Source organism: Narcine bancroftii, chromosome 3 (genome assembly GCF_036971445.1).
Source record: "Narcine bancroftii isolate sNarBan1 chromosome 3, sNarBan1.hap1, whole genome shotgun sequence".
Lineage (NCBI taxonomy): Eukaryota > Metazoa > Chordata > Chondrichthyes > Torpediniformes > Narcinidae > Narcine > Narcine bancroftii.
In genome coordinates, this window is record NC_091471.1 from 285,027,250 (window position 1) to 285,049,973 (window position 22,724).

Here is a 22,724-nt window from a genome sequence, read left to right on the forward strand (position 1 = left end):
TTGAAATGTTTCTGAGATCCCCTCTCATTCTTCTATATTCCAATGAATACAGTCCAAAAGCTGCTAAATGTTCCTCATGTGTTAGCCCTTGCATTCCAGGAATCATCCTGGTAAATCTTCTCTGTACTCTCTCCAACATCATTACATCCCTTCTAAGATAAGGGGCCCAGAACTGTACATAGTACTCCTTGTAAGATCTCAACAGTGCCCCATAGAGCCTCAACACCTTTTTACTCCTGTACACTATTCCTCTTACTGCTGATCCAACCTGGTGGGTTAAACTTTAGGTTACTGTGCATGAGGACCCCCAAGTCCCTTTGCACTTCTGAATTTTCAATTTTCTCCCCATCAAAATGATAATCTGCCTGTTTATTTCCTCTTCCAAAGAGAACATCTGTACATTTCTCAACATTGTATCTTATCTGCCATTTTTTTTTACCTACTCCCTTAAATTGTCCAAGTCTCTGCAACATTTCAGTTTCTTCAACACTTCCTACTCCACCACCTACCCTGGTGTCATCGGCAAACTTGACCACGAAACCATTCAATCCATAATCTAAATCATTAATGTACATTGTAAAAAGAAGTGGCCCCCAACACCGACCCCTGTGGAACACCACAAGTAACCAGCAACCAATCAGAACAGAATCCCTTTATTCTTCCCACCCTTTGCTTTCTGCCCATCAGCCAATGCTCCTGTAATTCATGGGCTCTCATTAAGCAGCCTCAACATGGTGCCTTATTGAAGGCCATTTGAAAATCCAAATACATAACATCCACAACCTCTCCCTTGATCATCATACTGGGGATTTCCTCAAAAAATTTCAATAGGTTGGTCAGACAGGATCTTCCCTTCGTGAAACCATGCTGCTTGGACATATCATGTCATGCACCACGAGGTATTTCATAACCTCATCCTTGAGGATCGACTCCAATAACTTTCCAACTACCGACGTCAGACTAATTGGCCTATAATAGGCAGAACCACATTTGTGACCTTCCAATCCTACAGAACTATGCCAGTCTATTGATTTCTGGAAAATCAATTCCAATGCTTCCACAATCTCCAAAGCCATCTCCTTTAGAACCCACGGTTACACCTAATCTGGTCCAGGAGACTTATCTACCTTGTGTCCATTCATCTTGCTAAGCACGATCTCTCTAGTAATCCTGCTTGGTCCTCCCCCGCCCCCTCCCCCTCCCCCTTCCTCTCCCTCCTCCTCCAGTCAACTTCAGCCACTTCCTCTCTCATACCACTATAATTCCTTTTGTTCCACTGAAATATTGACATGCCTGATGTCAGCTTTTCCTTTTTAAATTTGAAACTATCATCTCTACTTCCAAATTACTTTTAATTCCCCAATCACCTCAGGTTCATTACACATCACCCATTCCAAAACCACTGATCCAAAAAGCCATCCCATAGTTATTCTGCAAACTCTCTCTTTGAGATCCAGTACCTTCCTGACTTTCCCAATCGCCTTTCATATTAAAATCCCCCATAATTATTTTGACGTTTTCCTCCTTTTTCTATTTGCAACTGTAACTCTCAGTCCACTTCCTGGCTGCTGTTATCAGGGCAGCTCCACCCCCTTGACCTGCCTATCTTTCCTATACACTGCATATCCATGGACATTCAGCTCCCAATCCCATCCATTATTAAGCCATGTCTCGGTGATGGCTACAATGTCATATCTTTTAATCTGTATGATGAGCTATTTAATTTAGAGATGTAGCATGACACAGCCCACAATCCCATGCTGCCCAAATACACCCATATGACCAATTTACCTAACCCCTTACATCTTTGGAACATGAGAAGAAACCAGAACACCCAGAGGAAAGACTCCTTACAGATGGCGGTGGATTCTAACACTGGTCACTGCACTGTTAAAGTGTTGTGCTAACTACTGTGCTATCTGCCACCCTATTTGCAGGATCAATTATTTTGGTAGATGGTGTATGAAGAAGATTTGATCGACACTGCACAGCCATGAATGAACTGGAAGCATGAGTGAGAGGAGCCTCCTTATGGGCAGTGTCTTTGAGGCAGAACTGGTCCATGCTGGTGTTAATGCATTGTGTGAATCTCCTTCCACACAGCCCTGTCTGCTCCAAGTCACTCCCTTGCTCTGCCTTGCAAAATTCGCTCTCCTGACTCTCTGAGCAGTTCGCTCCATTTCCCAAATTGAAAACCTACCATTTGTATCACTTTTCTCTCTCTTTCCCCAGCAACACAAGCAAATCCTTCCACTCCTCTTGCAGCATGGTAGAGAATCCCCATCCCATCTACTTCCATCGACTCAGGATCCAGTCCTTTGTTGCCAATTATTCATCTCTGTCCGGTTCTAATGAAGTTGATGACTGGTTTATCAGCTTCTCAGCCAGACATTCCAGAGTAAATGTTTGGTTTTGATAGCAGAAGCTGATGTGACTGAGTCACTCCTGAACGGTTTGTGCTGGGGAGAATCAGTACTCGAATCCTTGTGCATCACCTACCTCAGGGCCCCTCCCCCAGATTCTTTCTGCCTTTGTGTAATTACATCTTTTTATTCTCCCTTCATAAAGGACCCCCTGACCCATAACATGGATTGACTATTACCACCCATGGATATTGCCTGACCTGCTGAACTCCTGCATCTCACTGTTAGCTCGCAATTCTGGCACCCACGGCTTTTGTGTTGCTCTTCCCCTCCCCTAAAGCCAGGGATGTTGAAAGGTAACCTGCCTTCAGGCATAGCCGCTTAACTTGGACCAACCGGCACGTTGACCCAAATAGCACACCGATCCGGAGTCCCAAGTCACCAAGCGTTGTAGTGAAGAAGCTCCCAAGTTGGCAGACTATGACTGACAGAGGGTTAAATCCTGAGCCCACTGCTTGTGGGATATGTTCTTTGTGTGCAGACGGTTTAATGTGAACCAGAAACCTGAGCCACAGGCAAACATGCTGGAGTAACTCAGCAGGTCACGCAGCATCCAGGGGAAGGAAAACCCACTTTTGGGCCTGGGCCCTGCCTTGGGTTTCTCCAGCACATTTGTGTGTTGCACCCAACCCCCAGCATCTGCAGACTTTCTTGTTTAACTTCAGAATCCTGTGCTGTCTTTCTGGCTGCTGCTAGTTCTGTGTCTCCTTAACCCAGCTGAAATATGTTTTTTTTTAAATATGATGGGTGGGAGTTTGCCGGAGTATGAAAGGCTTCACAGGGGAAGCAGACCCCTTCATCTGCTGTCTGCTATTTATAGAACTGATAGGGAAAGGACGGGAAGCCAGGGATGTTGGATTGTAAGAGAGGAAATACTTTTAAGAGTTCTCAAAGGATCTGCAACCAAGCTCGCCTGTAAACGTCAGGATATTGGCATCTGTGATATGTGGGCCTCCTGCTCTTTCCACCTCTATCATTTGGATGCCAGATAAATGCAAGACTCTTATCTGATTTTTGTTTTCCCAGCCCCGGGCAATGGTTTCTTGTTGAGCTGAGTATTACCAAATAAGGAATAAGGGAGACTGTCGGAGGAAGGAAGGGGCAGGTTACTGATGCCAAGCTGACTCTGATCTTTCGGAAATTGCTGCTCCCCAGCTGAGAGCAGTGACTAATCCTGTTAACTGAATGAAGCGCACTAACTAATTGGCAGAGGCCGCTTTTCTGGGGTTTGTCCACAGCGTGGATGAGAGACCGCTGTTTCCTGGCTCTGAATTTTCAACCGTGCCACTGAGAGGAGGTTCCCACGGGAGCTGGTTCCTGCCTTTGTGGAGTCTCAACTGGAGCGGGACCCTGTGAGCTGGTTGGGAGAAGGGGCTGATCAAAGCCATTCCCCATTGATCTCTAGTTTATCATCAAGAGTGTGAGCTTGCTTGAGGAGTCACGTGATGGAGTAGTGGCCGGACGGTGAACTCCAGCCCTCTCCAGAAAAGTCGGGAAAAACAAGAGAAAATACAAAGGCACAGAAATACAAGTTAAAGAAAAGTGAGTATAAAGGTGGAAAGAAGATGGAGACAAAAGGAGAAAAATCAAAATCAACGGAAAGAAGAGAGGAAGAGAAGACAACGGAGGAAAAAGGTGAAGGCCTTACCTGTCCGAAGAGGCCCGCTGTGGAGAGAAGACCCCACTACCTCAGGTCGGTAGAAAGAGAACTACAACAATGGCTCACAGAGCCGAGTAAAAGTGCGCAACCGCGCATGCGCGACTCCTCGCGCATGCGCGATGCGCATACAAAAAAACACACCGACGGGAGGGGGGACCAGCTGGGGAGTCGATCTCCACAGCCGGCAACGACAGCTGCAGAACACCTGCAGCAAGAAGAGACCACAGAAGACAATGGAAACAAGAAAGAAGAGGAGGAAAGGGCAGCAAAGAAACAACAGATGGTCAACCTAGAGGAAGAAGAAGAGGAAGAGGAAGAGTACAGGGAAATAGAAGAAGAAAAGATAGGCAAGGTAAAGGAGGTACTTGCTCTTGTTAGAGGATACATGGAGTCATTTAAAGAATGGCAAACACAGGAATTCAATGATTTAAGAAGAAGAATAAACAACACAGAAAAGAAAATAAATAAAATGGATATGACCTTAACAGAAATGGGGAAAAAAATGGACAAGATGGAAGAACGGGCAATAGCAGCAGAAATGGAGGTAGAAGACTTAAAAAAGAAATTGGAGGAATCTAATAAAAAAACTAAAGAGACACAAGAATTACTAGCCCAAAAAATAGATATAATGGAAAATTATAACAGAAGAAATAACATAAAGATAGTGGGCCTTAAGGAAGATGTAGAAGGCAAGAATATGAGGGAGTTTATAAAAGAATGGATCCCTAAGGCCCTAGGATGTCCAGAACTACAGCAAGAAATGGAAATAGAAAGGGCACATAGAGCATTGGCCCCTAAACCACAACCACAACAAAAACCAAGATCTATTGTAGTAAAATTCCTAAGATATACTACAAGAGAAAAGGTACTGGAGAAGACAATGGAAAAAGTAAGAGAGGGCAACAAACCACTGGAGTATAAAGGGCAAAAAATCTTCATTTATCCAGATATAAGCTTTGAACTCCTAAAGAAGAGAAAAGAGTTCAATGCAGCAAAAGCAATTTTATGGAAGAAAGGATATAAATTTACACTGAAGCATCCTGCGGTATTGAAAATATTTATTCCAGGACAACAAAACAGACTATTCTCGGATCCAGAAGAAGCACGAAAATTTGCAGAACAATTACAAAAATAGACTGAGGGATGAAGACGGGTAATGAGAGCAAAAATTATCACGATTGATATGTATGTGGGTAAAGACAAAAATAGACTGAGGGATGAAGACGGGTAAGGAGGGTAAAAATGACCACGATTGATATGTATGCGGGTAAAGAGGTATAAGAGTGAATAGAGACAATGGGCATATGTGAAAGTATCTGTAATTAGAGGAAAACATAGAAAGTATAGACAAGAATTAATAAGGGAAGGTAATGGAATAGAGAGAATAAGGAGGGAACTAAAAGAGTGACCTTTGTGACATATAAAAAACGAAATCTTTTCTGGGGGGGGCTGGGTGGGGGGAAAAGAGCGGTCACTGCAAAATCAGTTGACGCTTGCGAGTGGATTCGCAAATCCAAATGGAGAGGGGAGATGTGGTTGTCCGACAAGGGATAAAGGGCAACTCAGGAGGGGAAGGGGAGATTGGGGATAAAGAAGATAGAAATAGGAGAATAAGGAAAATGTTGGATGTTGTAGGAATGTTGTCTGGTAAAGAGTTGAAAATAAGAAAACAGAAATGGAAAAGGAGGAAAGGTAATGATGGAGAAACGGAAAGAGAAGATAAACAAAATATAAAATGGCTACGCTGAACTATATGACTCTAAATATTAATGGAATACATAACCAAATTAAAAGGAAGAAACTACTAAATTTACTGAAAAAGGAAAAAATAGATATAGCATTTGTCCAAGAAACACATTTAACTGAATTGGAGCACAAGAAATTAAAGAGAGATTGGGTAGGACATGTAACAGCAGCATCGTATAATTCAAAAGCAAGAGGAGTGGCTATATTAATTAGCAAAAATGTGCCATTTAAAATAGAAGAGGAAATAATAGATCCAGCAGGGAGATATGTTATGATAAAATGTCAGATATATTCAGAGCTTTGGAATCTACTTAATATATATTCACCTAACGAAGAAGATCAAAAGTTTATGCAAGATATCTTTTTGAAGGTAGCTAATACGCAAGGGAACATACTAATAGGAGGGGATTTCAATCTGAATCTGGATCCAAATATGGATAAAACGGGGAAAAAAATTAACAGGAAGAACAAAGTAACCAAATTTATAATTAAATCAATGCAAGAAATGAAACTTGTGGACATATGGAGGAAACAAAACCCAAAAGAAAAGGAATACTCATACTACTCGACTAGACATAAAACATACTCAAGGATAGACCTATTCCTGTTATCAGCCCACATACAAGGGAGAGTTAGGAAAACGGAATATAAAGCTAGACTATTATCGGACCACTCACCCCTGTTATTAGCAATAGAGCTAGAAGACATCCCTCCAAGAATGTATAGATGGAGATTAAACCCCATGCTACTTAAAAGACAGGATTTTAGAGAATTTATTGAAAAACAATTAAAAATGTACTTTGAAGTAAATACGGAATCAGTGGAAGATAAGTTTATACTATGGGACGCAATGAAAGCATTCATTAGAGGGCAAATAATAAGTTATGCAACCAAGATGAAGAAGGACTATAATCAGGAAACAGAGCAGTTGGAAAGGGAAATAATAAACATAGAAAAAAAATTAGCAATAAAGGAAGATACAACCAAAAGAAGAGAATTGGCGGATAAAAAAATAAAATATGAAACATTACAAACATATAAGGTGGAGAAGAATATAATGAAGACAAAACAGAAATATTATGAACTAGGGGAAAAAACACACAAAATCCTAGCATGGCAGCTTAAGACAGAGCAAACTAAGAAAATGGTATTGGCAACAAGGAAAAAAGACAAACAAATTACATATAATCCAAAAGAAATTAAGGAAAACTTCAGAGAATTCTATGAACAATTATACCGAACCGAAAACGAAGGGAAAGAAGGGAAAATAGATGAATTTTTGACTAAAATTGAACTACCAAAACTACAAATAGAGGAACAAAATAAATTAACAGAACCATTTGGAACAGTAGAAATACAAGAGATAATAAAAAATTTACCAAATAATAAGACACCAGGAGAGGATGGACTCCCAATAGAATTCTACAAAACATTTAAAGACCTAATAATACCGCCCCTCCTGGATGTAATCAACCAGATTGATGAGACACAAAACTTACCAGATTCATGTAAAACAGCAATAATTACAGTGATACTAAAACAAGGGAAAGATCCACTCTCACCAGCGTCATATAGACCAATATCTCTGCTAAACACAGATTATAAGATAATAGCTAAACTATTAGCGAACAGATTAGCAGAACAGGTACCGAAAATGGTAAATTTAGACCAAACTGGATTTATCAAAAAAAGACGCACAACAGACAATATTTGTAAATTTATTAACTTAATTCATGCAGTAGAAGGAAATAAAGCACCGGCAGTAGCAGTTGCTTTAGACGCAGAGAAGGCCTTCGACAGAGTAGAATGGAATTACTTGTTCAAAGTATTGCAAAAATTCAGTTTACCGGAGAAGTATATTAATTGGATTAAAGCATTATATAAGGGACCGTTAGCGAAAGTGACAGTAAATGGACATGTATCAAAGCAATTTAACTTAAGCAGGTCAACGCGGCAGGGATGCCCACTATCACCATTATTGTTTGCGCTAGCTATAGAACCACTAGCAGAATCGATAAGAAGAGATAATAATATAAAAGGAATAAAAATAAAAGACAGGGAATATAAAATCAGTCTGTTTGCGGATGATGTGATAGTGTACTTAACAGAACCAGAACTATCAATAAAAGAACTATATAAGAAATTGAAGGAATATGGAGAAGTGTCGGGATACAAGATAAACGTAAATAAAAGTGAAGCAATGCCTATGAATAACGCGGATTTCTCAAAATTTAAGGAGGAATCCCCATTCAGATGGCAAACGCAGGCAATAAGATACCTAGGTGTGCAAATAAACAAAAATCTAGGCCAATTATATAAACTCAATTACAATCCACTAATGAAAAAATTACAGGACGATTTAGAGCATTGGAAAGAGCTACCACTAACACTGATAGGAAGGATAAACTGTATTAAAATGAACATTTTTCCAAGGATACTATACTTATTTCAGGCATTGCCAATACAACTGACAGAAAAATTCTTCAAAGAGTTAAAGAAAATAATAAGGAGATTTTTATGGAGAGGGGGGAAACCGAGGATAGCACTAGACAAATTAACAGAATGGTATAAACAAGGAGGCTTACAATTGCCAAACTTCAAAAATTATTATAGAGCCGCACAATTAAGGTACCTATCAGATTTTTATCAAACAAGGGAAAAACCAGACTGGACGAGACTAGAATTAGATAAAATAGGGGAAAAGATACCTGAACACATATTATATAAATGGGACGAAAAATTGGTACAACATAGAACTTCTCCAGTATTACACCATCTCCTCAATATATGGAAGAAGATTCATGTAGAAAGAAATAAAATAAATTACCAAATACCAAAACTAATATTGACGCAAAATAAGCTACTCCCTTTTACAATAGACAACCTTGCCTTTAGAAAATGGGAAAAAAAAGGGATTAAAAGAATAGAAAATTGTTTTTCAGGAAGTAGATTCTTATCCTTTGAACAAATGAGAGATAAGTACAATATAACGGGAGATACAGCGCTGGCATATTACCAACTGAGATCCTACTTGAAAGATAAATTAGGAAGCAACTTGAGTTTACCAGAGGGAAGTAACCTTGAATATGTGATTACAGATACAATGTTAATCAAAAGATTTATAAAAAATATGTATATTAAACTGCAAGAAAAGGAAAATGAGGAAACAAATGGTAAAACTAAACAAAAATGGGAACAAGATTTAAATATAAAGATAAAAAAGGAAACATGGGAGAAGTTATGCTCTGGAACGATGAGAAATACAATAAATACGAGGCTGCGTATGATACAATATAATTGGTTACACAGACTATACATTACACCGCAAAAGTTAAATAAATGGGACCCAACAGTATCTGATAGATGTTTTCGATGTAAAAAAGAAAGGGGAACAACAATTCATGCAATCTGGACATGTGAGAGAGTAGAAAAATTTTGGGATGATCTCAATCAGATATTAAATAAAATAACAGAAAACAATATACCAAAGAATCCAGAGATCTTTCTCCTAAGTAACATAAAAAATAAAGAATTTGGAATTGACTTGGAGGATGCACAAAAAAGATTTGTTAAGATAGCCCTAGCTGTAGCAAAAAAATGTATTATGTCAACCTGGAAATTGGAAGATAATTTGAAAATACAACAATGGTATATAGAAATGAATAAATGTATTCCATTAGAAAAAATAACATATAGTTTAAGAAATAATATTGAAATATTCGAACAAGTATGGGAGCCTTACATTAAATACAATAGCGAAAACCTACCGGGAACAAACATTACCTAAGTTGATGGAAGGAGAAGAGAAGAAAAGAATGGACTCAGTAGAATTTCTGGTGTATTTTTGTTGAATGACAACATTGTCTAACTGAATTAATGCAACCTAGATTGTATAACTAAAATGGATGAGAGGGGGGGGGGGATGGGGGGGTGGCTTGGGAGGAGGGAGGGGGGAGGGAGAAAAAGTCACTGTAAATGTGTGGAAAAGAAAAAGTGTATATCATGGCTATTGTGATTTATGGTGTGAAAAATAAAAAATTAAAAAAAAAAAAAAAAAAAAAAAAAAGAGTGTGAGCTTGCTTTATCCTGGGAGTTGTCCCTCTGCCTGGTGTTAGCTGATTGATCTCTTGTGTTGAACAAAGAATGGGTTTTGATGGTAGAGTTTACAGAAGTGCTGGAGAAACTGGCAGGTGAAGGCAGTCAAGGTTTTCGTGGCCTGAGCCCTTCATCGGAATGCTGAAAATCAGACAAACACTTGAATAAGGAAGGGGGCGGAAGGAGCACAGGCTGGCAGATGATACCAGTGGGAGGAGCTGAGAAATTTAAGTGGAGGGAACAGAGGCCTGAGATGCTCTGATAGGAGGAGGGTCTGGGGCAAGGGAGACAAAGGGATGGGGGAATGGGAATTGGAGCTCTCCATCTGGTTGGAGATTGCCAAGGCAGAATGAGAGATGCTGATCTTCCAATCTGGGTGTGGCCCCAACCTGCCAGTATGTGAGGCCAGAGGCAGATGTCAGTGTGGCAGTGGGATATGGAATTGGTGTGGTTGGTCACTGGACCCACCTTGTACAGATTCCCATTCCTCGTCTAGCGTTCTGAATCTGTGGCTAAAAGTCCTGGTCCCCGGTTTTGAGGCCAGAATCACAGCTGACACTCCCACTGCAGCACAAGAATATTTGTAAGGGGATTATCCATTATGTCCATATTCCATAGGCTGCTGGGGCTACAGCCTTCCTGTTGAGATGCTCAACTGAGCCCTTGTCTTAAGTTCGCGTTTCTCGTCATGTACCAAGGTGCGGTGATATAGGTTATTTTGTGAGCAGACCGGTCAAACTCTCATACATAGTACAGCACATAAGACAGTGCGGAGTTAATGAGAGAGATTGTATGGTACGGTACAAAGCAACATTTTTTTATATTTTGGAATTTTTTTTTCCAGAGTTCGAATGCAGTGGGAAAGAAGCTGTCCTTGAATAATCTGGTAGTGGTGTGTGATCTCACTCTCATGAATCTTATTCCTGACCTGGGAGGGGGGTGGTTGACGAGAGTGTGTGGCCACTGTGGGATGAGCATTTCAATATGTTGACTGCTTTTCCAAGACAGCGAGTGTTACAGACGGACTCGATGGACAGGTGTGACGGTCTGACAACCTTCTGCGGTTTCTTGTGGTCTTGGTTGAGCAGTTCCCACCTCACGCAGTGATGAACCTGTGAAAGTTGTTAAGGTATGCAGGTGACATGCCAAATTTCCTCAGACATCGAAGGAAGTGGAGGTGTTGGTGTTTCTTAGCCACTGTTATCGATGTGGGTGGACCAGAGGTCACTGCAGATGTTTACTCCCAGGAACTTAAAGCAGTCAACTAGCACCACCTCAGCACTGTTCAGGCAGATGGGGGAGGGGGGGGGGGGAAATGGGTGAGCTCTGCCCCTCCTCCAGAAGCTTATAAGCAGCTCTTTGATGTTGCTGACAATGAGGGGATCATTTGTTTTCCATGCCACAAGCCCCTCCATCTCACTTCTGTACTCCATTGTCAGAGATCCTGCCGACAACGGTGGTGTCATCAGATTACATACACGACATCACATACAACCCTGAGATTCCTTTTTCCTGTGAGCGCGGCAGAATTACCACTAATTGGTAGTGAAAAAATAAACTGTACATAGTGTTAACAACGAACTGTAAACAAATAACGAGTGTAAACAAACTGCAACACAGAGACTACAAAAGAAAATCAATAAAGTGCACAAGAGTCCTTAAATGAGTGATTGAGTTTGTTGTTGAGTAGTCTGATGGTGGAGGGGTAGCAGCTGTTTCTGAACCTAGTGGTGCGAGTTTTGTGGCACCTAACCTCATTCCTTTTTTTTTTATTTTTCACACCATAAATCACATTAATCATGATACACACTTTTTCCTTTTCACACATATACAGTGCCATTTTCTCCCCTCCCTCCTCCCATCCCACCCTCCCTACCTCCCCCCTCCCGTCCATTTAAGGTATAAAATCTAGGATACATTAAACCAGTCAAACAATGTTGTCATTCAATAAAAATACACCAGAAATTCCACTGAGTCCATTCTTTTCATTTCCTTTTCCTTCCGTTAACTTAGGTAGTGATTGTCCCCAGTAGGTTTTCGCTATTGTGTTTAATGTAAGGCTCCCATATTTGTTCGAATATTTCAATATTATTTCTTAAACTATATGTTATTTTTTCTAATGGAATACATTTATTCATTTCTATATACCATTGTTGTATTTTCAAATTATCTTCCAATTTCCAGTCACCTAACCTCATTCCTGATGGCAACAGAGCGTGCGCTGGGCGGTGTGGGTCCTTTATGATTGCTGCTGCCCTCTGATGGCAGCGTTCCCTGTAGATGTTCTCGATGGGGGTCATCCGTGATTTTTGGATGGAGTTGGAGAGGTATTTGGTGGGTGTGCAGGAATAGAGGTCTATTCAAAGAACTGTGGGCTCTGCACATATGCAATAGACAAACGGACACACCCATAACATCTTGTATCTCCCTAGTTGTTAGATAACTGGCCATTTTCCTCGTTAACTCTCGGGGAGGTGCAGTAACAGATTTGTCTGCATTTGGCTCACTCCCTTCTGAGGCAGGTCCAAGGACTCGACTTAAAAATTTTTAATTTAGAGGCACAGCGTGGAGAAGCCCTTCTGACCCATAAGCCCGTGCCACCCAAAAACACCAATTGACCAATTAACCTACTAACCCTGTACATCTTTGTAGTGCGGGATGAAACCAGAGCACCCAAAGGAGACCCACGTATCATGGGGATAACGTACAAACTCCTTAGCCTCGGATTTGTACCTGGTTGCTGGCACTGTGATAACATTTGTATTTGTTATCATTCCTTTTGTTCTCCTGCCAGGAACAGACTCCCTGGTGCCATACTGAAGGTGACGGTGAATGTATTTGTACCAAGCCGCTAGCTCGTGGTACAGCAAAGGGTTTTGTTCCAGTGGCTTGAGTGGAATGTAGAGGGATGAAATGGCAGTGGACCAGGTTGTTAGCTCAGCTCAATGAGCACCCAAAGCTGAACTGTATACTTGCTCCATCTGGCGCTGGGCACAGATACCAGAGGATTTGAAGCTTTGTAAACCCTGGTGGGAGGAGTGACCAGGGAGACTAGGTCTTGGTTGACTGAAACATCTTGTTGATGGATAAGGAAACTGAAAAAGTAAAATGTAAAATTCTTGTGTTAGGGTAAATCACGAGCAAAAGTTGTTTAATACTAAAATCTTCAGTGATTGGAGCCAGCCCACATCTATCTGGAATTTGAATCCCCCAGGGTAGTGTCAGTCTGGGGGACAGGTAGGGGAGGAGCAAGAGGTTAATTGGGGTGTGGGTATTTGGAGGAGATGACCCAGTTTGTGTCCTTGCTCTTCAATCCAAGTGGAAATTCAGCTGTAAAGTCACAGCATGGATTGCAAAGGGTGTGGGAGAGGACACATTTTTGCGATAATCTGGAACTAATGTAATCCTAGGCCCCTTCCCCGAGGGATCTGAAATCTTGCTGCTTTGCATCTAGCAGACAGGGTCTAATGTCTGGACTCCTCCCAAAGAATAAATGACTCTCTGACCCTTAGCCTATGGAGATTTGATTTGGTGAGCCCAGTTCTGGGAGAGGCAGGGGTCGGTTTGCCCAATTGAATCACATTCCTGCGGCTTCTTGCAAACATAAATCACGTCAGCTCTCCATGAGATGCGTGGCCTATATCAGTCCGTCTTCCAGCTGCAGAGTCCCCGAGGGCCCTTCATTGTTCAGTCTGCGTGTCACTGACACCGACCGGACAGCTACTGCACTTGAAGCTGGGGAGTTGTTTTTGGGTTTGAGATGTACACAGGCCGAGCTGAGTGAGGCTTTTCACCAAAGCAAACGGATGGCTGATTCTCCATTCGGGCCTCTCCTGTTTTTCCTCTTCAAAATCGTCGCAGCTCCCTTCTCCTTCCTCCTGTCTCTTCATGCTGAATTCAAGAATCCTTGTCACGTCGTCGTATAGGACATGTAATATTACACAAAACTCCCTTCTTCCTGCTGTAAGGCAGACCGACTGAGTCGTCATTCGTGTTGCCCACTTGCAGCAAGAGAGAAAGGAAAGCAAAAGAGAGTCCCTTCGGTCCATGCATTTGCATCCAGGTCACCTGCAGCCGCATAGACTCCTGTCCAATTCGTTGGCAACCCAAGCTCCAGATCCAAATCTCCAACACGATGAGGAAATGCCCTCCACACCCTCTCAAATTTTGACTCTGATACCTGGCTCCTATGAGCCAATCTCCAGTGGCCTGCACTCCTTGCTAGTCCCTCAACTCCATTGCCCGCAGTGGGCCCCTCAGCTGCTGAGTGGTCCGCTGCCTTGCTCATCGTCTCCACTTCTCCTCCTCAATTGAGGGGGGGCGGGGGGATGTTCTCCTGCCCTGTGCTGGTCAGCTGCTCCACCCCCCCCCCAGAGTCTGCAACCCCTCACAGTCTGCTACCCAGCACAGGTGCTGGGCTGGCATCTTGGGCACAGACCCACAGTTCCAGGATTTTAAACACAATTGACTCCTTTAACAGGCCTTTTAAAGCCTGCACAGAGCCACTGGCATGGGGACTGGGCAGTAAGACCCTTCAGAGCAGCGCTGTCCCCCCACTCTGAGTGGCACTGCTGTCATTACAGCAGATCTGGCAGCGCCACCATTTTTTTCCCCCCATTCTCTGCCTCAGCAACCTGTTCTCACTGGGGTGCTGATGAAGAAGCTTTCTCTAAATTTCCACGAATGATTCAGGAATTCCAACATAACAGTCTCGATTAAAGGATCCCGACCCGAAACGTGACTGACCATCTCTCCACAGTTGCTCCATCTGACTGGCTGAGTCCCTCCATCTTTATTCACTCCTGTGAATTTCCTTTTAGATTTCTTGGTGAGTACATTGTACCGACGGCCTCTGGACCTGCCCTTCCCCGCTGTCAGAGCTTTCTCTTGCATCCACGCAACAACGTTTGTATTGCTTGAAAGAGCTTCATTTGTGGTTGAGAGAAAACTGACCCGGGCAGTTCATCCTTTCTTGTTCTGCATATGACAGCATTGTGGGCCAAAGGGCCTGTGCTGTAATGTTTGTTTTATTGAGTCTATATCCCTTTTGTCACATGGTGAACAGAAGTATATGTTGCTTCCGAATAGATTTAGATCAACTTCCCTACTTCTGAGTCCTATCTCTAACAATGAGCCCTGCAGTTCGGTTTGATAGTCTCGCTAATGTGTGGTGCCATATATATTGGCTGGTGCATTTGTTCTTCCAGATCCCCGTTTCTCCATGCACTGAGGCTCTTGCCTTGTGAGAAATGAGTGAACTCCCTACTCTTAAAACCAGAGCTTGTGACTTCACCGGTGTCGAATTCCATTGCCAATTATTTTCCACTTCTGGTGGTTTAACTCTGTCTTTCCTGAGCTTAACTGCTGGACTCTTCTTGGGTACTGAACCTCCCCTAAATTGGTATCATCCACAAAATTAAAGAACTCTCAATAGACCATCAGAAATTGGATGAGAAGTCAGCCATCTAACCTGTCGAGCTGATGAGACTGTGTACTTCAGCTCTACTGAACCTTTCCCTGTAGCCTTTAATTTCCCCAACAATGCAAAATTCTAACTCTGTCTCAAATGTATTTAATGAGGCAGCCTCAACTACTTCCTTTGCCAGAGAATTCCACAGATTCCACCTCCTCCTCTCCATCCTGAATCTCAAGTTCTTGTCTCACCTGTGAGTGGAAACCACTTGCCTGCTTCTATCTTGTCCCTTGCCATATATTCAATGCTATAAGAGAATCAAACCATATTCCTGATTCCAAAATCTGGATCATGAATGTGAGGTGTGAAGCAGTGTCCCCGTGCTGATCTGTGTGAAACGCCACCCACCACCTCTTGGTCCATTGTGAAGAGCTGCTCTTGACACCCACTCTCTGGTCTGTACAGAGGGAGGACACCATCCTGCCAACTGATCCTTGACTCTGCAGTCTCTGACCTTGCTCTTTCCATTCTACACATAGCTGTTGAACCAAGGTATTATTCAATGTGACAAATGTCCTGTGGGAAGCATTAAATTCAATCAGGTTAATGCCTTGGAGGGTACAAAGATGGAATATTAGGTGGTGTTCCTCCGATTTGCAGGTGGCCTAATCACGAGCACTCTACTGTTTTAGTCTCTCCACTACTAGCACCTAGGGTCAGACCGTGCACGCCCAATGGAAGGAGAAAAGGAACATGGACCCTGAGACCACTGTGACTATCAGAAATTGGATCAGGAGTGTTGGAAGGGGTGTTTGGGGCCCTGAATGAGGAGGTGTCGGGGCAAGTGTTGAATTTCCTGCAGTCTTGGGTAGGTTCCAACGGGAGTGATTGTTGGGAAGGGATGAGTGGACGATGGGAGTCACAGAGGAAGCGGTCTACGCGGAAAGCGATTTGGGGGGGGGGGGGGGGGGGAGATGGGACCAGGTTGGAGAGCCTTTGTCAGAATGTCTTCAGGAATAGTGAACTACCTGATTGTAGTAACAATGAAGGGTTCCTGCTGTTGCCACAGAGAGCCATCCATCTCCTAGTGTCACCAAGTTGTGATGCGGATTCTGCCGCAGGGGGTGGGGGGGGCAGGAGAACAGGATCCCTGAACGTCAACCTGAACGTATTGTTTCCTTCCTGTGAGGCAAGGTGCTGTGTTGCCCTCAGTGGAGTCTCATATACCCGAGAGAGGGGAGACTGTAGTGGGAGGGCATCAGTTGTAAAGGCCATTTGTTTGCTCCCTCAGGCCGAAGGTGAAGTGGCCGCACTCAACCGTCGGATCCAGCTGGTGGAGGAGGAGCTCGACCGGGCGCAGGAGCGGCTGGCCACCGCCCTGCAGAAGCTGGAAGAGGCGGAGAAGGCGGCAGACGAAAGCGAGAGGTGAGCACAGCCAACCACTGGTCCCAGACAGGCAGAGGGAATGGGGATGGTGGCAAGGAGCATAAGGCAGGGGGTTAGGCAGAAGGTGGGAAATGGTAGCAGGGGGCATGGGGATGGTGGAAGGGATACTGACAGAGGTCACCTGGCTGATTGAACATGCTTCCTAGTCCTTGTGTTGGAGCGTGGAATGTTCAGCTCTGCCTGCGGGTCTGAGTGTTTGGGAAGTTAGTCATTGAACTGCACATGATTGTCTATCTGGCATGCTGAGCAATGAGTGCTTGCTGCGAAGCCCCCTCTCGGCCAGCTGCCTGCAGCTGCGAAGCCCCCTTGCGGTCCACTGAAAATGAGACCTCAAATAAACACACCAGAAGCACTCTGAACATCACGCAGTCCCTGGGGAGAGAAAAATCGTTCATTTTTCAGGTTAAACAAGATAGTCTGTAGACACTGGGGTTGAGTGCAATACACAAGCGTGCTGGAGACACTTGGCATCCATAGTAAGTAAAGGAGAACCAACATTTTGGGCTTGGGCCCTTCTTCAGGGATAGGACTAGTGAATAAAATGGTGGGGGGGAGGGGCACAGTCTAACAAGTAAGAAGAGGTACTGGGTGTTTATGGGTAGAAAAGCTGAGTAGATGGAGGAGGGATAGCTGACAGGAGAGGGAACGGACGGTGAGGAGAGCTGGAGGTAAGGGGAAAGAGATACAAGAGGGGATTAAAGAAAATTACTGATCTGTGTTAATGCTGTCTCGTTGGAGTGCCCAGACGCAATACAAGATTTTGTTCCTCCAACGATGGGTATGGGTGGCCTCAGTTTGGCAGTGCATGAGGCAAGGGACAGATGTGGGGATGGGATGTGGAACTGAAATAGTTGGCCACTGGGAGGTCCCTGTTATTGCAGTTGACAGTGAAGGTGCTCAATGAAAAAGATCTCCCAGTCTGAGCCTAATCTCTCCAACATAGAGGAGGCCACAACAGGAGCACTGGTGGCAATAGATGACCCCTGCAGATTCCAAAGTGGTGTTGGCTCACTTGGAAGGGGTGTTTGAGGCCCTGAATGAGGAGGTGTCGGGACAAGTGTTGAATTTCCTGCAATCACAGGGGTAGATTCCAAGGGGGCAATTGGTGGGAAGGGATAAGTGGACGAGGGGAGTCATAAAGGGAGCGGTCTACGCAAAAAGCAGTGAGGGGAGGGGAAGATGAGACCAGATTGGAGAGCCTTTGTCAGAATCCCTTCAGGAATAGTGACCGACCTGATTGTAGTAACAATGAAGAGCTCCTGTTGTTGCCACAGAGAGCCATTCTCCACTTCCATCTCCTAGTGTCACCAAATTGTGATGTGGATTGTGCCGTGGGGAGGGTGGGGGCTAAGAGAACAGGATCTCTGAACTTCAATCTGAGCATGTTGTCTCCTTCCTCTGAAACACACAGGAGCATGCACCTCAGAATAAATTTGTGGATCTCCCCTACAACAGGCGGGGGGAGGTGGGGTTGCATTTTTGCACAGAGGGAGGTGGGTGTATGGAACAGGCTGCTGGAGGTGGTGGTTGAGTCAAGTACTATTGGGGGGAAAAATGGACAGACATGATGGTTTTGGAGAGATTTGGGTCAAACGTGGGCAGGTGGGTCTAGTGCAGGTGGGACCTTGTCAGCACGGGCAAGTTTGGCTGAAGGGCCTGTTTCCGCACTGTATGACTGAGTGGAAGGATTGAATGGCCTTGTTTAGCACTAATTTCACATGAACTAACTTGGGAAATCAGCAAAGTTCATTATTTTGAATGGACATGGTTCTCATCCATCCAATGGGGGGAAGGGTGTCGTCCCTGACTGCTAGGAGGTGTGGCTTCTTTGAGCAGTGAAAATTATCCCTCTATCTGGGTTCTGAGGCCAGATCACTCCCAGTGCTGGGAATAATCACTCACCACGAAGAACACGTTAGCGTCACCAGAGACTGTTTGACCTTGATTGGCGTTGCCCTCGTATGCTGGTGGAAGCTCCGAGTTAGGAACTGTCCTGGTCCTCTTTTCCCTGGCTGTCACCTCCACTGTGTTTTCACTCAACAGAGGCATGAAAGTGATTGAGAACCGTGCAATAAAGGATGAGGAGAGAATGGAGCTTCAGGAGCTTCAGCTGAAGGAAGCCAAGCACATCGCCGAGGAGGCTGACCGCAAGTACGAGGAGGTAAGTGCAAGGCAAGGTCCACGCTAGTGTGCATACGTCCCTTGTTCAACCAATATCATCTCATTGACCCTGAGCCTGGATACTTGAGTGTTCACTGCTGCCCCTCCTGTGGGTAGGCCCCTTCACTCAACAATCTCCAAGGCAGCTTGAAGCTCTTCTCAATTCTTAATCCAACTTAGTTTAGACAATTTGGATTTTGATAGCTTGTTCAAATCAATGTTACTGTTAGCAGGGACCCTCTCTCTCCCCCCCCCACCTCCCCACCCCCCCAAAACCAACTGATCCCATCCCATTTAATTCACTCTTTCTGACTGCTCTTTGGGCCCATATGGAACACATTAACTAAATTTTTAAGTGGGACTTCACCTGAGGTCTTCTGGGAGCTCAATACTCCCTATATGGGTGAAGTTCATGCACCCAATCAGGTGAACCCAGAGCAGCCTGTTGCTCAGAGTAGGGGGAATTGGTAACCAGTGGACACGGGTTTAAGGTAAGGGGGGGGGGGGAGATTTAACAGGAACCTGAGGGATAACTACTTAATCCGAGGGTGGTGGGTGTATGGAACAGGCTGCCAGAGGTGGTGGTTGAGACAGGTGCTGTTGCAAGGTTGAAGAAAAACTTTGACAGATATGTGGATAGGATGAGTTTAGACAGATGTGGGCCAAATGCAGGCAGGTGGGACTAAAATGTGGGAGGGACGTTTTGGTCAGCATGGACAGGTTAGGCCGGAGGGCCTATTTCTACCCTAGGTGACTCTAGGTCAATGGTGGTGGGACTTCCTGCCAGGAGCTACTGCCTGTGAACTGTAGCATGAGGATGTTGATTCAGTTTCTCTCTGCAGGTGGCTCGTAAACTGGTCATCTTGGAAGGGGACCTGGAGCGGGCTGAGGAGCGTGCTGAAGTGTCGGAGATGTAAGTTAACGGAGGGCAGCGCTTGCCTCCCCTGCTTGATTATCGCTTGGGGTTGAGGGCTGGGTTTATTTTGTGTCTCTGCAGTCTTGTCATTGCCACGGTGGTCCTGTCTGTGAGCATCACAGGATCACTGGGATGGTCCTAGCTCCTCAAGTGATGACAATCGGGCAAAATCTTGGAAGGGGAGGGGTGGCAGGGTTGATAGGCACTCAGTCATGGGTGAAGTAGTAAAGGGTTGGTCCTGCCGCCTAGATTGGGCCCAGAGCATTAGGCGTCGGTCTTTCTGTCTAGACTGGGCCCAGAGCAGTGTGGTGGGGGGTTGGTCCTGCTGTCTAGACTGGACCTGGACCTGCAACAGTTGGGGCAGTCATGGGCATTCCTGCAGCAACAGAGGGACTGGTATCTGTGCCAACACTTGCTAGGAACACTCCAAGGATGTGTGCTTCCCAGGAGATAGAGTAACAGCTGTATGTACAAGGACATGGAATTGGAAGGGTAGAGATGAGTGTTTCCAGGAATTTTGGACAAGGTTGTAAAGCAGGATCTCCACTCTGCAATCCTGAAGGGAGACTATTGGAGGAAGGATGATGGTAATTGGGATTCTATCCAAAGAGGAATTAAGGATAGTGTCCTTGGGGGAAAGTGGTGGGTATGTTAGAGAATTTAGTGGGTGGTTACCCGAGTCAGTGGACTAGGAGAGTGAAGCCTCTTCTAGAACTCGAGGGGGAAGGGAGGGAAATGCTCCAACAGATGTGATTAGATCCTGTCTTTCCAGCAGTTCCACAGGGAGCTTCAGATATTTGGGACTTGAGGGTTTGTATTCAGAAAAGCACCAGACTTCCTGATCCAGTGTACCTGTCCTGGGGCTGCTGATGAGACAGTGAAACGTGCACCAGACCAGGAGAGAGGATCAGTAAACCTGTTGGTTACGGCCAAGATCATGAGGGCTGTGTGGGAGAAGTGACAGCGCCATTTTAATTAGTTGTATTTGTGGGATATTTTTAATCAGCTGGGTATTGTTAAGTATTTTAATTATTTCATTTCTGTGGCTTTTGAATGTTCCCCACATCAGGTAGATTAGAACAAAATGCTGACTAGAGTTGAAGTGACAGATTCCAGAATGATGGGCTGTCACTAACCCGTACTCATACCATCTGGGCCAGGTGATTGTTAAATTTTCAATTATAAATTTATAAATTTAAATATACGATGCAGTAACAGGCCATTTTGGCCCACAAGTCCATGCCACCCAATTTATAACCAATTAACCTACACTTTTTTTGAACGGTGGGAAGAAGCTGGAGCTCCCGGAGGAAACCCACAAAGGCATGGAGAGAACGTACATATTCCTCACGAGCCCTCATAAACTGCCGTCTTCAGCCTTATTCAATGCAACGTCACTCCTGCACTGGAGAAGAGGCTGCAGTGTAGCAGTGATGGCGAAAGTGCAAAATCTAATGCCCCTACCTTCACCAGAACATGCCCCACAATCAGCTCCATCTTTAAAGTAAAAATGCCTGAGGAACTTGGAGGGGCTCGGACCTGAAACTTTATCTCCTATGGACGCTGTGTGACCTGCTGCGTTTCTCCAGTGAATTTTTTTTTGTTTTTTTTTGCATCTTTGTTTTTAACTGGAAACACAGCATCCTCAGACTTTCATGTTTCACTCTCTTTAACTATTTTTGGAGTCTATATTGTTTATGTTCATCACCAACCTTCTCCCATTTCATTGCCTTTCGATAGTTGGCTGTTCCCTCTTTTTCTGTTCTTGATTGTTTCCACTTCTGTCTCATCAAGAAGTTTGGTTTTTCATTTCTCCCCTCTGCCAATGTGTCATCTCCATACATGCATTTACCCAGAGGAATCCCTGGTTACTGTTTGGCTCCAATAATTTCCTGATCCTCTCTCGGCCCCTGCATGTGGGACCAGCTGAGCTGGCTGTTGATGTGGTTGCATGCAAGGTGAACTTCTCCTCAGCGAGTCAAAACCTGATGATGGTCTGATTTATTTCTCAATGCTTCCGGATGGAATCTGTCTTCACTCTGACGGGATTAGACCCAGCTTCCTTCATGGCTGAAACACAAGGTCAATTATGTTTTCACATATATGTTTAAGGAGTTCCTTGTTTTAGTGTTTTACACTGTTAACTCGTCTCAGTTGAAAGCTCTGATTTCATAACTGGAATCTTCTCACTGGTGCTTAACCTAATCTAGAAGAAAGAATGGCAGGACTCTTCAATGTGCAGTGGGACCTCAGAATACCCCTTGGGTATCTTTCCCCCTCACCTTGAACCAATGGCCTCTAGTCCTAGATCAGTTACAAATATGAGCAGTAAAATGGCAAATGGAGTTTAATCCAGATAATTGTGGTGTGTTGCACTTTGGGAGGTCAAATATGAGGGGAATGTGTGCATTTAATGACAGGGCTCTTAAATACATTGATGTACAGAGGGATCTGAATGTCCAGGTCCATAGCTCATTGAAAGTGGCCACACAAATATTGGGTGGGGCACTGGGTATAAAAGTAGAGGTCAAGTTCCCACAATATAAAACTTCGTTTGGCCACACTTCAAATACTGTGTGCAATTCTGGTTATGGAGGCTTTGGAAAGGGGACAGAAAAGGTTTACGAGGATGTTGCCTGTATTATGAGTTATGGAGAGAGATTGGACAAACTTGGATTATTTTCCATGGAGCGTCAAAGGCTTGTGGGGGCGGGGGGGTGCGGAAAGACGAGACTAAATGGAGGTGCGTAAAATTATGAGAGGCATTGGTTGGGTGAAAAGACAGAATCTTTTCCCCAGGGTAAAAAGACGGAATCTTTTCCCCAGGGTAAAAAGACGGAATCTTTTCCCCAGGGTAAAAAGACG

General features: G+C 44.2%; 1 protein-coding gene across 5 annotated transcripts in view; it reads left to right on the forward strand.

Moving 5' to 3' along the window:
- LOC138758890 (tropomyosin alpha-1 chain) overlaps positions 1-22,724 on the forward strand; it is a 97,870-nt gene that overhangs the window by 57,989 nt on the left and 17,157 nt on the right. For all 5 annotated transcript variants that reach the window (XM_069928437.1, XM_069928434.1, XM_069928433.1 and 2 more), the window contains 3 exons: positions 16,629-16,762; positions 18,827-18,944; positions 19,786-19,856. In XM_069928437.1, the coding sequence (XP_069784538.1) occupies positions 16,629-16,762; positions 18,827-18,944; positions 19,786-19,856 (323 nt within the window). The remainder of the gene's footprint in view (positions 1-16,628; positions 16,763-18,826; positions 18,945-19,785; positions 19,857-22,724) is intronic.